At 34.0% G+C, this 16,545-nt stretch overlaps 1 protein-coding gene across 2 annotated transcripts; it reads right to left on the bottom strand.

The window, feature by feature from the left end:
- Window positions 1-4,140: 4,140 nt before the first annotated feature.
- LOC134265438 (uncharacterized) lies at window positions 4,141-13,355 on the bottom strand. 2 transcript variants are annotated; one of them, XM_062747644.1, is made up of 15 exons: window positions 13,250-13,355; window positions 10,808-10,952; window positions 10,637-10,712; window positions 10,326-10,437; window positions 9,724-9,871; window positions 9,242-9,490; window positions 8,860-9,024; window positions 7,806-7,898; window positions 7,459-7,574; window positions 6,565-6,621; window positions 6,307-6,378; window positions 6,080-6,151; window positions 5,687-5,850; window positions 5,000-5,154; window positions 4,141-4,809 (listed from the first exon to the last, which is right to left on the bottom strand). In XM_062747644.1, the coding sequence occupies exons 2-15, from the start codon at window positions 10,946-10,948 to the stop codon at window positions 4,723-4,725; spliced, it is 1,707 nt and encodes a 568-aa protein (XP_062603628.1). In that variant the 5' UTR covers window positions 10,949-10,952; window positions 13,250-13,355; the 3' UTR covers window positions 4,141-4,722. The 2 variants fall into 2 exon arrangements, with proteins under 2 accessions (XP_062603628.1, XP_062603629.1); XM_062747645.1 differs by having other exon boundaries at window positions 8,860-9,021.
- Between the last annotated feature and the right edge of the window lie 3,190 nt (window positions 13,356-16,545).

The raw sequence follows: 16,545 nt of genomic DNA, 5'->3' as shown, positions 1-16,545 counted from the left end.
TCACATCTTCTGATTCCTCTATAATACACGATTATGTCCCCTGACTCCCACCGGATAATCCCCACCAGATGTCGTGATTAATGTTCCCGGGTTTTTGTCAATACATACAGGCTGCCTTAACCTGTCATGGTTTATCAAACCAACTCAAGAAAGATTTCAGCTCGTGTGGAAAAGATGGCCAGGTTTCATTAATTGTACTGGCTGGGCGGAGACATGTTATTGCCGGCCTTTGAAAGTTAAAACCTTTCTCCTTGCCAACTGCAGCAACACGTGAAATCAAACCTGAGTATATTGAGTTCTTGATCTGTGGTCAATCATAGAAGAAAGTGGAAAAAGGATCGAGACTCTTACAAGAATTTATATTCACAGTTTGGATATTGGCTTAACATCACAAGAAGTAAATAAGTTGTTATAAAGTTGTAAAATTTTTCAAGTTTGAAAAATAAACATAAACCGATCGAACGTCATTTTAAAAGCAAAACATTTTGCAAAACAGCAAAAGTTCCTCTTGTGGCTGAAATGGCAGGTTAATTAATGTGTAATGGATTCATTAATTAACCTGCAATAAAAGGCAATAAATGTTGGACATGGTCTGACCGCGGACCGCTGCTCTATTGGCGAGACTAACAATCCGCTAGCTCACGTCACATATTGCCTCTGTGTGTCACGGGGGAAATAAACCAACGGACCAATGCGCGTTCTGATTTCTTTTCTTCTCCGGGAAAAGCCCCCCCCCCCCCTCCAAAAAAAAAGGATCTGTCCTTTTAAATAAAGTCAGTGCTCCTCGATCTTTTATTTTAAACAAACAGTAACTCGCTGGTCATCAGAATATTGGGGATATGGTATAGAGTTTTAATTATGTGAACTGTCTCGTCTACCAGATCAAAACAGTTATATTAGGGATGACGGGTGTGGCGGTCAACTGGGGATACTTTCTCCTCTAAGGCTCCTGATCCCACCTCTGGAATTCCCAGGGGGGAAGTACAGACTTTCATTCTTCTCTACTTACATATTTTTTCATTATATTAGAAAGGTCGAGATTGATTTTTTTTTCAACATTCTCCATTTTCACATTTTTAAGGAGGAGGGGGTTGGGGGTACAAATACCGGTACCCTAAATTAGCTTTTTTCGTTTATTTTTATATATAATATTGGCTTATAATAAAAGCATATGGGGAAATTAAAAATTAACTTCCATGTTTTATCTTATCACTGTCCTTCTCGTTTTATTATTCAAGCACACTGCTAGTTAATTCATTTCTTCGCCTTTTACGTTTGAAATGAAATTTTTTTTTTACAATAGCACTTTAAATATTCGACCAATCAAGTCTTGAGGAAGAAAACAGCGGTAAACATCTCGTTAGGTGTTACGCTGAGTGGAGGAAGGCTGCACATAAAAACAATTAATTAACAGCTGTTTTGTTGATTGTCAGTCGAGGCAGGACGAATCGTAAATCATATTTTTAATGTGGAAATAAAGTACATGTACACTAATATACATAACCGTACATCATAAACAAAGATAAACTGAACGTCTGTAAACAAAAGTATAATCATAATATGGTATCATTATAGTAATTATGATTTATGAAATCAATTAATTTTTCTTGTTGTTTCTTTCAAGCACAGTTAATTAATTAGATAGATGAATTATTAATATATTCGATCAATGCATACTATCTCTGCAAGATATATTATTGTTTTCAGCGGCAGCTCACACAAATTGGTCCGACCAAAATAGTTCCATCATGATTAAGTAGATACAACATTATTGTTCATGATAAGAGTGAAGTTGTGTATTTCATACGTTAAAGAAATCAAAAATAACGTCAAAATATTATTAGAAAATCACTTTCCCCCCGAAATGCAAATAAAAAATATCAATTTTCCTACGCTCGCTCCCTCCACAGCCTTTTTTTTTTTTTTTTTACATGTTTGATAATAGAGAATATTTAGGTCATTCTTCGATTCATATTTTTTCACCGATGAATTGATAATACTATATCAACAATTGTATTAAGTACATGTTTATAGTCTGTTAATTATCATACAATTTCCTTTTAAGAAAAAATAAATCATTCTGTGTGTGTATATTATTAAATGACGGAATTTTCAATCCCTGGCTGGATTCTGCTCACGTGTGTACACTTTGTAAACTGTAGGGGATAAAATGTGTGGCAAAACGAGAACTGGGTCGGACATTCGGGTTCGTGTTGGAGTTCAGCATATTATTACCATTTTATATAGAACTTGAATAATGTAATTAATATCTGCGACGAATACATTAGCATATTTCAGTAATTTTCAAAACAAAAAAGGTTTTCAGTTTAGAATTTTCCGATCCGGTCTTGATTTTCCTAACACGGCCATTTTAAACACAAGTTGTTGCAGATGCAAATGTTAGAACAAACTATATATAGTTCAACAGGGATAATAATTTTTATGAATAGAATTCGTATTCATATGATCTAATTAAGAAAAGAAAAGTTTTGTCTGCCATCGTAACTTCTCGGCAAAACAAAACGTTTCCTCCGAGCTCGCTGGATGCGTTTAACAGCTCCATCGCACGTGTGTAGATCAAGGCTAATGTTGGTCTTGCAGACACAGGTTCATGTAGGCCTATGTGTACCGTTTGTTAGGAGACTGGGTGACCTCACCATGCTCACGAAATTTACACCAGTTCCATAACTAGGCCCTAGACATTGCAGTTTTTTTATTAACGTCATTATAAACACTGATAAGCATATTAAATCTAAAAGTCGAATATCTTTGGATATGGGGTAACCCATATCTATTCTTGTTTGTATTTTTGGTTTAGGTCCCCGAAGAAAAGTACAGTTAAAAAATTTTTGGTGATAAAGCAGCTTCTCATAATTACACATAAAATGATATATCTGTGCCTGATATTTTAAACTTTACAAATCAAACCGCCATAATGCCTGGGGGTACATGTAGCAATCCATATCGTAGGAAGCAAATACTCAGTATGTTTTTTTATTCAAAAACTAATTAACAAATTTTATTGATATTGAATTAATGCAGAAGTATGTTAAGTAGCTTCCTTTGTTTAATAATATTTTCAAACATATTTATTTTCTAACAAAGGAGATTCAATACCTTGTAGCAGTCTCTGTAAATAACGTATACGTATGTATCGAGTCAGATGACGGTAGCTTTTATCATAAACTATCCCATGGGTCAGAGGGTACAGACGGTGTCCTGCTGTTTGTTTTGTTGATATAGCTAGTTGTAATGATAATCAAAGACGGTATTTATTAACATGTAGACCTGTTCTCTCAGTGATTGACCAATGACCACAGGGACGTACTTGTACAGAGATGTATAGATCGTGTTTAGCTTTTGAGCCACGTGGTCCAATTTTGAAAGTAGTACTTGCAACTGGTGTCCAACTATACCAGACCGATTTTTGTTGTTTTATAGATATATGCTGTTTTGCGTCCTATTCAGGAGTTTTCTCTCCAATAAACAGGCTATAACCGAGACCTATACTTTAGCACTCACGACCACAGAGCAGTTGGTGGATCTTTATCGTGCGAAAGCCTAATGTGATGTACATGTAAGACCTCGGTTTAACTTTTTCAAGTCTATTGCGAAAGACCCGCAATTTTCACTTCAAATTGACAGCAAAAAAATGTCAGACAAAGGGACAATATTGCTTCCTATTTTTAACTGACTCTTGCAGCTCTTGTATTATTTATATTCATATACCCAAGTTGGGGCCTTGTCTTAAATAAAAACTTGAAAATTGAAAGCAGCTGGGCCACGGCTTATGATCCCGAATGTAGCGCTTTACCTACAGCAACACACAGATTAGGAATGCGCTATATCTACATTTTAATACACAGAGGAACTTACCCATCTAAAATTCCGATATCTTGAATATCATGGATATGTTGAAGTGAGTTAAAAATCAAGACATTTTTTTTTATTTATGTAATAAACGTAACCATAAAAATCTTGAGCACACATGATTTTTTTCTTGGTCCTATTAAGTTGTAGAAAATGCAATTTGACAGTAAACGAGTTTATTAGCAAAGTTTTTTATAGTGAAAATTATTTAAATTTTTAAAAATTCAGAGATAAAAACATACCTACATGTATGCACAACAAAGTAATATAGTCATTTTTAGTTTTATTACAAAAGAACAAAATGTAAAAATTCCTCTGTCACTGAGGGAAGAACAAGCAAAATAAATAAATAAACATTTACTACAATAAACAATGACTACCCAGAACAAATGTTATATTCCCATCACTGGTTGTTTAAAACACAATGTCTGGCTAATTATTAGTCCCTATATGAGATCAATTCAAAAACATTCAAAATTTAAAGCATAATGGTTTGTACAATTCAGAAATTAGTTATGAAATATTGATGACAAAAAATCTCTAACACACATGAAAATAATTAAATTCATAAGTCATGACTACAATTTAAATGTTATGCATTGAAAGTATCAGGAACAAAGTACTTTTTACTTTAATATTTTCTCCAGTTACTAGCTATCATTAGAGCTCGATAAAAATTGCTAATACTTAAAAGCAATCTGTTTAACATTTTTTATTTATCTTGTATACCTTGCCTCTGTTGGTTATTTTTCAATGTACTGTGACTTTCTTTCTTAGTTCCACCTGTGTAATGCTTCAGACTGATATCTGTTAATTGTCATTATAGAATCTGGAGACTGGAGTCTGTACCAGTTAGAATAGGTAGTTATACTCCGGCACCACCTGAGAATCCCACGCAGACTCGGATCCTTTGATGTAGGGATCGTGTAGCATCGAGTCCTACAAAGTATCATCATATGCTTAATTTCTTTTTATGTTGTTTCTAAGCTTTCTATAACTTTATTAAAAGCCTTTCCATTTGTTAAGCAATGAAACATTTAGAGCTATTCACTGATATGTTTAACAAAAGTCCATACTTCTTCAATAAAAATTTTGTTATCTATGTTTTAGAACCTAATGATATACTTACATCACTGATAGCAAAGAACCCTGTGTCATTGCCTTGGTCCTCATGTTTCAGTTTATGAGATTGGAATTCGACCTGAACAGGGAGTGACATGGGGGGTGGATCAAGGTGACTGAAGTAGGAGGATCCAGGAACCACTTGATTAACCTCGGGTGTATCTACAAAGAAGAACACCACTGTTTATATCAAAGAAAAGTAGTAAGATGGACATCATTGTTATGTCAAGAAAAAGGAGCAGAAATTAAATAATTACTTTTCCAATTTAGTAAAAAAAATTACATCTTAAAACTCTAATCTGAAATTTCTTTTGGTTGACACACTCTGTCCTTACTTTATGATTGGTTAGAAAACTCTGCCATCAACTTGTGATTGGCTACAAATTGCCTGACCACCCCAACTCTGATTGGCTGTTGTCTTAACCCTGAGATTGGCTGATATGCACCTCCTGACTGTTTCAGTTACTGACATCTGATTGGTTGTTGTCCTTATCTTGTGATTGGCTGACTACCTCCTGACTGTTCCAGCTACTGACATCTGATTGGCTGTTGTCCTTACCTTGTGATTGGCTGATTTTCACCTCCTGACTGCTCCAGCTACTGGCATCTGATTGGCTGTTGACCTTACCCTGGGATTGGCTGACTACCTCCTAACTGTTCCAGCTACTGACATCTGATTGGTTGCTGTCTTTACCTTGTGATTGGTTGACATGCACCTCCTGACTGCTCCAGCTACTGAAATCTGATTGGCTGTTTTTCAGTGATTCCATGTTAATGTAAAGGTCTGGTTCTGGCACTTCATTCCACACAGGGTAAGAATCCTCAGCCAGAACCAGATGTTGACAGAACATGGCATAACTGTATAAAACAAAACATTTATACAGAAAATAGTCACAAAGACAATGTACCGGTACTGCAAATGTGTAAGACCGAATTAAACAGACATTTATGAATAAAAGAGTCACATAGGCAACATACAGCAAATTTATAGGTTAAAAAATTTGTGTTTTTACCAATATACATGCATCTTATACCAAAATTGTTACGGTTCCACACTTAATCTATGAATTTTTTCAATCATACAAACCCATCATTTTCTTTCTGTGAATCAGCTCCACTGGAATGAGCTTCTTCCATATTTCTCTCTTCATGAAAACTCCTATTTCAACAAAATACGATTAAATTACACTCTTATGACTTTTGGTTCATTTTGCATGTGTATACATATATGTATTTATATGTACTTGGTGGCTGGTGCATTATGCTTTTTACCAATGATTCTTACTACATTACATAGGACTTAAGTTCACATACTTCTCTAACTGACGTCTGCACTTCTTCTCCTTAGAGCCTTGTTTGTCCACAGATAAACTTCTACTACGTCCACTTCAATAAAAAAATTCAAATATCTTACACATAAGTCTGATTACTACAACCACTTCAAAAGAAAATTAATATACTTTTTACCGATATGTCTGGCTGACCTTGCACTGGTACAAGATTTCAAATTTCGAGAATTTTATTTTTTCATTGTAGCTGTCTGTTCTGTTGTCCTTCAAAATAAAATCTTACCGAGATTTCTCCTCCTTTTCTTTCTGCTGTAGTCGGCTTCTTCTGTGGTTTGGAGTACTGAAAAGAAAAATATACAGGCTTTTAGAGCACTCAACAGTCATACTTACTATATATTTACGTTCAAAAACAGCTTAGAAGGATTATATATATTTAGGATATCTGTGAATTCTGACTAACCTCTGATTCTATTTTGGGATATCTGATATCGGCTTTTCTGCCTCACCTTTAATTCTGCCAAGCTATATCTGATATCTGTGACTCTATATCACCTCTAATTCTGTTTTGTGATATCTGATTCTCACATTTTGTACTTTTTAGAGATATCTGCTATCTCTGATTCTGACTCACCTCTGACTCTTTTTAGTTATATCTGATATCTGTGAATTTCTCTAACCTCTAATTCTGTTTTGGGATATTTGTGATTGTCTCACCTCTGCTTCTGTCTGGGGGTATCTGATATCTGTCTCACCTTTGATTCTGTTTGGATATCTGATATCTGTCTCACCTCTGATTCTGTCTGGGGGTATCTGATATCTCTCTTACCTCTGATTCGGTTTGGGATATCTGATATCTTCCTCTAGATCCATCTGTTCTATGGTCTCAGTACATAACAAATCTGACAAACTGATACTGATATCTGTCTCACCTTTGATTCTGTCTGGGGGTATCTGATATCTTTCTCACCTCTGATTCTGTCTAGGGGTATCTGATATCTGTCTCACCTTTGATTCTGTCTGGGGGTATCTGATATCTGTCTCACCTCTGATTCTGTCTGGGGGTATCTGATATCTTTTTCACCTCTGATTCTGTCTGGGGGTATCTGATTCTGTCTAGGGGTATCTGATATCTGTCTCACCTTTGATTCTGTCTGGGGGTATCTGATATCTGTCTCACCTCTGATTCTGTCTGGGGATATCTTCCTCATCCTCTAGGTCCATCTGTTCTATGCTCTCAGTACACAACAGATCTGACAAACTCAGGTCTCCATCTTCTTCTTCATTACAAAGCTTCTACAAAAATGAAGTCTTGATAGAGTATGAATTTAATACAGGATACATTATCATATGTCATTTTCTCTAAAATCTTAGGATATAATAAATATAATCAATGCTTTAAAGAAAATTAAAATAAATTTAATATTAACCAATTAGCAATAGCACTTGGGAAACTGAATTTAATGTGACTTTGGGATATGAAAATTTTACCAATGTAAAAACAAAACAATGAAAAAATGAACTTACTCCACATATGAGAGTGAAAGGTGATGCAGGGACACCTTGATCATCTGGCTCAGGTAACTTGACAGGTGTAAATCCCTTAGTGTCAAACTGCATCTGTATAGAAACAAATTAAATTATAATGTAGAAGCTGTGCTATTCACAAATTAAAGAAATCCACGGTTTTTAAAAGAAAATGACATTTGTGAAAACATAGAAGACATCCAAACAGCTCTATACACCTAATTATTAGAACCTCAAAATGAAGAGACACATTATCTATTTCAATACATTTACTAATAAATCAATATTCTAGCTACAAAAGACTGACTGAATAGATTCCATCATAAATGAATATTGTTTTAACGATTTTGTTGGTGTATGTTTACACCCAATGAGTTTTATCTATTTTTTTCCTTAAAAATACCATATCACTGTTGCCTGAAGCAATAGAAATTTTTTTTCCCTAAACTTTGTATAAGAAGGTTAAAGGTCAATCGTCCTTCTTTTATCATTATGTAACATATAGATCCAGATCCATCATGGGAGAGCTCACAAAATAATACCCCTGCTGCATCTAAAGTGTTTATTAACAATTTTGTAAATGTGACCTTGAACTTGCAAAACTGACCTTGATAAAGAAAACAGTTTATTGTTTTATAGGTCACACCTCCCACTCTTTGGTGTGTTTTGTACTATTTACAGTGGGTCTTTATCTTAGGCCATGTAAAATTAATTCCTTGGTTCTCAAGCCTTTTTTCAAGAAATATGATGAGGGAGGGAGGCATTTTTTTTTCACTTTTTATTGCCCCTAAAACTGATGAGGCAGCTTTTTACATTGTACAAAACCTAAGAAAATGATGAGGGAGGTGATTTGTTGTTTTTATTTTATTGATTTAGCAATAAAAAGGGTCAATGAGGCACCCTTAAAAGAGATGAGGGAGGGCCTGAGAACCAAGATAATATTTTTTTATAGCCTTAAGAATCACTTTCTCCGTCGAAGTTTTAGATTTCCCCTCCTCTCTGTTATATAACACACCTCCCACCCTATGGTGTATTTTGTTTAGAGGTTCTTTACCTTACGAATCACTTTCTCTGTCGGAGTTTTAGATTTCCCCCTTCTTTCTGCGGAGGGAGTCCTGTCCAGCGGTCGGCCGCAGAAGGTGCGTATCCCAGGGGGCGGGCTGATAAAGTGCTCCGTCAGGATCTGGTGGACGGGCACGGTTCTGTACGTAGGAATCTCCTCAAATAAAATTACAATATAAATACAAGGTGCCAGTTGTGTCAAGAAATGAACAGTCTTTTCCCCTTCCTTTCAAGAGTTTGAAATCAATTTTAACAAACATTTTTATCAAATTAGGTGGACATTTTGACATATACCTTGTTCCTAGGGAAAACACTGAATATAAAATTTGTCCAATTCTAAAAATTCAAAAAAAATAGAGAAGTATGGGATGTACCTTGATAGGTGTGGTCATAAAGAAGTGATGAGGAATGTCATGGTCAGATCTGGGTAGAAGCACCGTGGTGTGCTGATCTAGAGGAAGGCTGCTATAGAAGTAGGATTCTTTGTTGTAGGACATCCCCTCTGAGGTATGGGGGGATGAGTCCCTCTTTGGAGGCAGTTTTTCCATCTTGTTGGGTAGATCTGCTTCTGCAGAATTTTGTGGTTCACAGGATGTGACCGTGGGGACCTCTGCCTCATCCACCTGATAGAATTAAAGGCACACACTGACTTTATATCAACTTATATTCCACATGAGTCCATATAAGGACTGGAAATCTTTAACTGTAAACATCATTTGAGGCATAAATGGCTCTAAAATGTACTTTAATAAAACTTTAAAGCCATCTTCAGACAATGGAAATTCTGTTTAAAAAAAGAATCTATCCAGATCCAAGGTCTTCTAGTAATAACCTTGACACCTGTTAAGTCCCTGACCTGAGAAACATTGACCTGTAGGAGGTCAGTCTTTAGGCACTCAGCAGGTAACACCATCAGGTTACAAAAAGATGATCTCATGTTGACCAATCCAGATTCCATGTCCGAGGGTACGTTACATCGACTTCTCTTACGCTGGGCGTAGTTCCTATTAATATAAGTAACAGTCAATATAGCTTTAGTTAACCACAGAATAATGTTTAACAGGAGAGGAGATAAATGCTATAGACAAGTCTGGGATTCCAAGTTGCAATTTTTGGTGCTACATGTATTAGCCATGATCCTGGTCTTGCAGAAGAAGGTTCTACCAGGACCAGTGGATTGTGTCTTTGGGGCAGGGCAATTTAAGGAGGAAGGGATTTGATAGTTTAGACAGTGAAGCGATAGTTTAAGCAGTGAGGCGTTCCTGCATGTCTTGGTTGGTGAGGCACCTGTCTGATAGTGCTGGTATCCCGGGTTTGAATTCCATCTGTTCTGTAGAGATTTTTCTCCCAACCTGCTACAAGTCTGGTAAATGCTTGCATGAACTAATATTGAAAGTCAAAGAGAATCTTAATAATTTGATAAAATATTTAAATCACTATAGGTACAGTTTGACTTACTGCAGATAGAGTTCCTGTTGTTTGAGAGAGAAGTGGTTCTTTAGATCCATCACATTTGCTTCCACCAATCCTTGCTCTGTCTTATACAGAGCTGCTCTATTCTTCATTTTCACTGAAATTAAAGGTTCAGAATATTATTCTGTAATGACCAATATCTCAAACAAAGGAATATCTAATAAGACTTTCAAACATTACCTATTTTTTATCAGCCATGAAAGAAGTTGATGTCATAAAATTCAAGTCTAGTTTTCTTTAAATTTTTACTTGAAGGACTTCATAAAAATGAAAAATCTAAAGATAAGCAACTATACCTTTCTGGTCCAAAATTTCTTGGAGTGTTCTTTCAAGGTTTTGAATGTGTTTTTCTGTCTCTTGAAGAACATAAGCCTTTGAAATAAAAAAAGTAATTATCAAAAATAAAAACACTTTTCAAACTGTGTATTATAATTTGAAGTAAAAAAAAACAAAGAAAAGATATGTACCTTGGATATTTTTCTTTTGGACATTTTTTCGTTATTAGGAATGATGGACTTGAGCGTATCGTAACACGTGGCGACGCTGGCCCTCCACTTGGCATCTGATTGTCTCCTTCTGACACGCATCGGAACCGAACCTTTAGCCATATCTCTGTAAAATATTTAGGACTAAAATTTTCGCCACCTCTGCTTTAAAATGGCATCGTTCCCTTCAAGACACTTTTTACTTGTCAATTATATCATCTCTGGTTGAGCCTTTTTATTGTAAACCACTCATTTAATCCTCCAAAATTACCTTGATACATTTTAAGACCTTTATAGTTTATTGCCAGGACTCAATTTCCGGTTGGAGGTAGGATAAAACCATAGGTTTACGGTTTTATCCTTCATTTATAACCCCAACAGGAAATTTTTATCCCAATAAGGCCCCAAAAAATTAATCAATAGTTTCTCAGGCACTGCTGCATCAGTTCAAAAACGGCCGCATTGATCAATTTTATTGACATATTGAAAAGGGAAATAACCCAATTTTGTATTTTCCCAAGTTGAAAAAGAAAATCGAGTTATTGCCCTTTTCATAAATGCTAAGATAGACGTTTTTTTTATTAGATAAACAATAACTTTCATCTTAATCTACAGTATTTTATAAGTTAACTTTTAAATAAATGTTTGGAATAACATTATTTAAAGTTGAATACATATCATAACTAATTTCAGAGAACAAAACTTAAGAATTAGTAGATATTATCATTTTATTGAACAAATGACTAAATCCTGCTTCAAAAAAAAACAAAAACAAAAAAACTAGAGGTACTGTGAGCAATATAAAAAAAAAAATCAAAAATATAAAAGATCAGATCAAAAAGTGAAATCCTGTAATTAAGAATCTTCAAAAAAAATTTCCTTCAAAAAGGAAAAGAGATGCCTGCTTGCCGCATTGAATTCTGATTTTTTTGGCCTGAGAAACAATTGATTAATTTTTTTAGCCTAAAAAATCTTAAAATGTTTTCGAGAAATAAATGAGTAGTTTACAATAAAGAGGCTCGACCAGAGAAGTCTTAATCAGTTTAATTGACAAATAGCCTCTTGAAGCCAACGATGTCATTTTAAAGTTGGTTAATGATTGATATAGGCCTATTAACAAAACACGAGCGTGATGTGGGGGTGCCTCAAAATGAGTTAGATACCTTGTTGTAAAAATAAGTAAGGGTTACCCGTATACGAAACAAGTGCCAATCTCTAGATCTTAACAAAAGCGGAAAGTGATATCATTATCAGATATCAAAATATAAGAATGATTTTGATAAGTTTTTGTGTCTAATAAACATTCTCAGAAACTGGGGGGGGGGGGGGGGGGTTGTGTTACACCACACATTGTTTGAACATATTTTATTAATATGTCAAAGAGATTGGACACAAGTTCCAAAAATTTAGATAGTCTTCTTCCATAACCATCCATTTGTCAGATGCCTGCGGTTCCGACGCAGAGTTTCCGAAAACTATCGGTCCTACCGGCAAAACCGATAGAAAATCGAAATGTCCGATGAAATTCAAAATCGCTACAGTATCGGTCCGTGTGGCCGATTGTGGTGAGGGCTTGTCCTGATTAAATTTTTGTACTCTAATCTATTGCAATATCTTCATAAATGAAAATTTCCAATGCAGCAAGCTCCTATTCTTTGTAAATATCCATAATCTTATCCATTTTGCAGTTCTACTTGACTTATTTACTTCCAAAAACGATCGTTTTTTTCCCTAATCCGAATTTCCTCCATTCCTCTGTTATTGATAATTATTCATAAACACATATAGTATTTAGGTCATGAAGTGCAATGCCCACTGAGAAAACGTAAAGATAATTAAAAATTTATTTTTATTTTGAATTTCTATCATAACTGCTATTTATATATGATTCAATTTTACAAGTGAGAATTAATTTTTAAATTTTAAAAGGAATTCTAGCCGAAACATTGAAAATTTTCCTTTTTCAAGAATTAACAATTTTGTAATTAGTTGTTTCTTTTCCCTTTAGTTTTGTGTCTTTATTGCTGCCACAAGCCTGTGCGGGCTGATGCCATGTTTGAATTATTTATAGTTGCATAACCAAGGTATCATAATCAGTGTTGGTGAGCCACAAAAATCTTTACATATTCAATGCCATTTTCTTTTGCATCTGACATGAAATATAAATACACTGCATATTCTAAAATTTATTCGGACTGATAGAAAATGCTTCGGACTGGTAGAACGCATCAAGTCATCAGTCCGAATGACTGACAGAAATTTTTGGTTTTCGGAAACTCTGCCGACGGCCTCGACAGAACAGTGAAAACAATATGGCGGAATATGCTTTGTTGAGTTTGTTCCTTTACATGAGCGTTTCAAACCTACGATACATACGTAATAATTTCTCTTCTCTCATTCTCTCAACACTCTTTAAGCGTTTACCTTAAAGTTATTTATGTTTTCTTCAAACAAATACATAAAGTATGGCAAAACTTTTAAAACTATTTGTCCTTCCAACTTAGATCACGTGAACAAGTGCTTCGCATTCCAACCCAAATTTCGAACCCGATCGTTTTGATATTGTCGTTTCTTCTTCTTCTGTTTTCCAACAAAACTTCAGAGTACTGAAGATTACTTGTTGGTGCGCATGCGTGACCTAAACTTATATAAATAGAAACAATATAAAGAAAAAAAAAAAGAAATGTGCTTTTATTTACATTAGTGATTAAAAGAAAAATTTAACTGTTTAACTTTTTACATGATAGTGTTCGGTTAGCTGTTCTCTAAAAATGTAATTAGTGGCTTGGACAGCAGCTGGGGGAGAAATTCCATTGAATTATAGTATGAGGAAAAAATGACCATTTGTATGTATCTTTTGATGCTGGTAAGTGTCTGTATGTTTGTGAATGATTTTGTCTAGTTCTTGTGTCTGTAGGTATGAGTATTTGTGTTGGTATAGCGACAAGTTGATGAACTACTTTATAGAACATTATTAATCTTGTTTTGAGGCGTCGCTCAAGTGTTGGCCAGATTAATCATGTCTGTAACACTACTAGTATTGTGGTAAGTGTTAGTCACATAGCACAAATTTTTTTTGCTACTGTTTTGTATGTGGGTCCCACACACTACAACAATACTCTAATTTAGGACGCACTATTGATTGGTAGGCTCTGGATTTTACTTCTGTATTTGAAATTTTTAGATTACTTAAGGAAACCTAATGAGTTGCAATAATATTATCATAATGTTTGTTCCACTTTAGATTTGACTGTAGTATTACACCTAAATACTTGGCTGATCTTACTGACTCGAGTACATGATTATGTAGAATGTAATTATGAGAATATGTCAAAGAAAGTTTAGTACACTTGTCTGCCTTGATTAAATGGATAAATCTGATTGTAGTTTGTGACAGTCTTCTGTGTTTTTATTTCTTTGTAGATGATACTATAACTTTTTTCATTAACTTTCAGTGACAGGTACAGAAGTAGAGGAAATGCCATTTATAACTACTGTTTGTGTTCTATCTGATAGAAAATCATGAATCCAGTTTAAAGTCTGTTGTCCTATACCATAGAAATTTAATCTATACCAAAAGTGTTATGATTAAGTGCGGTATGTTGTAATTGTTTTTGTATGTAAGTTCTTGGATAAAATCTAATAATTGTGATTCACAAGATCTTGATTTCCTGAACCCATGTTGTAAATCATATAAGATGTTATTGTTTTCTAGATGGGCCATGATGTTGCTGGTGATTATATGTTCCATTAACTTGCAACATATGCAAGTCAATGAAATTGGCCTATAATTTACTGCTTTGTATTTTTCCCCCTTTTTAAAAGCTGGAGCTACATTTGCATGTTTCCAATCAGTAGGTATTTCACCAGTTTCTAATGACTTTGTAAATAATAATGTAAGGATTCAATTTTATATTGTCTGGTCCACAGGCCTTATGTGGGTTTATATTTGGAATTTCATAATTCCTGTACTGCTAATAGATATAATTTAATTTGCCTTTGTCATATTGTGTTTGAAACTGACTGAAACTGATGAAATGTTTTTCCACTGTGTCTGTTAACTTTTAAAAGATTTTTACAATAAGTTTTTGGGTTTTGTCATTCAATTTACTGGTAAATCAAAAATGATGTTTTCTATGATTGATTCTTTTTGTACACTTTTTTTCAGTTCTTTAAATTTTTCTGGTTGTTTTTTTTTTTGTTTTTTTTTTAAAAATATTTCGCGCAGCCATATTTCGGCGGTTCGATGATTGAAGGAAACGCAGAATGACAAATGTTCATTCTCTTGATTAAATGGATAAATATTGAAGATAAATAGTAAACGTAACTTTTTTCATTAACTTTCAGGTTCAGTTTTTTCTTGGTATATGTGACTTTTGTCACGTGCGGTTTGAAAAATTAAAACAATTTTGCTCAATTTCCGAGAGGGAAAATTTAATTTGCTCAACAAACAAAAAAGATTTGTATTTTGATCGCGCATATTTCCTTGACAAAAAAATACTTCTCTTGGGCAACCGGATGGCTTTTCAACATGAAAAATTCTCCAAGGGAAATAAAACAAACAAAAATTTGTATTTTGATCATACCCTGACAAAAAAAATAATATAGTAAACTATAGTTAACTATAGTTAACTATAGTTTAATATAGTTAACTATAGTACCAAAGTTAAAACTTTGGAACTTTGATTTACTATACTGAAAACTTTGGAACTTTGATTTACTATAGTAAAAACTTTGGAACTTTGATTTACTATGGTGAAAACTCTGGAACTTTGATTTACTATAGTAAAAACTTTGGAACTTTGATTAAGTAATACCCGTCCCGTAAAAGAATAAAGTACAAGTAATGAATTTTAATGTAAAAATTGTCTCTTGCACCGATAAATAAACAGTATTTATTATTATTCATGGGAAAAAATTACTATAAGATAAAACTTCCGTAATTTAGAATCAAAATATTTGCTTCCTTACCTTCAGATAACATTTTTTTTTCTACTGTAAAATATAAATATTGCATTTGAATTAATTACATTGCATATGTAAATTAAGATGAAGAACAAAACCAGCCTAAACAAACCAATATCATTCCCCTTAAAACAAACTAATAATCCAGAGAAAAATTAATAAAACAAAATACAAAAACTTAAATGCTTTGATTTACTATGGCGAAAACTTTGGAACTTTGATTTACTATGGTGAAAGCTTTGGAACTTTGATTTACTATGGTGAAAACTTTGGAACTTTGATTTACTATGGTGAAAACTTTGGAACTTTGATTTACTATAGTAAAAACTTTGGAACTTTGATTTACTATAGTAATAACTTTTGAACTTTGATTTACTATAGCAAAAACTTTGGAACTTTGATTTACTATGTGAAAACTTTGGAACTTTGATTTACTATAGTAAACTATAGTTAACTATAGTTTACTATAGTATTTTTTTGTTAGGGTAAAACTGCGTCATTTAAAACTTAAATTTGATAAGTCTCCTCCTGTGGACAGTTCGGTCATATCAACAAGCCCCCCCCTTTCCTCAGCGATGACTATAACAAAATATTATGCATAAGCCTATAGAGACAACACTTTTTTTTCGTTTAGTTAAATTATCAATTTATTTGTATGTGGCAGACCACTATGTACAGAGATGGGACCAGGCCCCAGGATCGATTAAGCAGACTTAAGGGTACTCACAAACAAAAATTTGATGCATGGATTGATA

This window comes from Saccostrea cucullata, unplaced genomic scaffold, assembly GCF_032062105.1.
Source record: "Saccostrea cucullata isolate Sc308-1 unplaced genomic scaffold, CSIRO_AGI_Scuc_v1 ctg447, whole genome shotgun sequence".
Lineage (NCBI taxonomy): Eukaryota > Metazoa > Mollusca > Bivalvia > Ostreida > Ostreidae > Saccostrea > Saccostrea cuccullata.
Note: the sequence above shows the minus strand (reverse complement) of the source record. Positions and strands in the feature narration are given on the sequence as shown.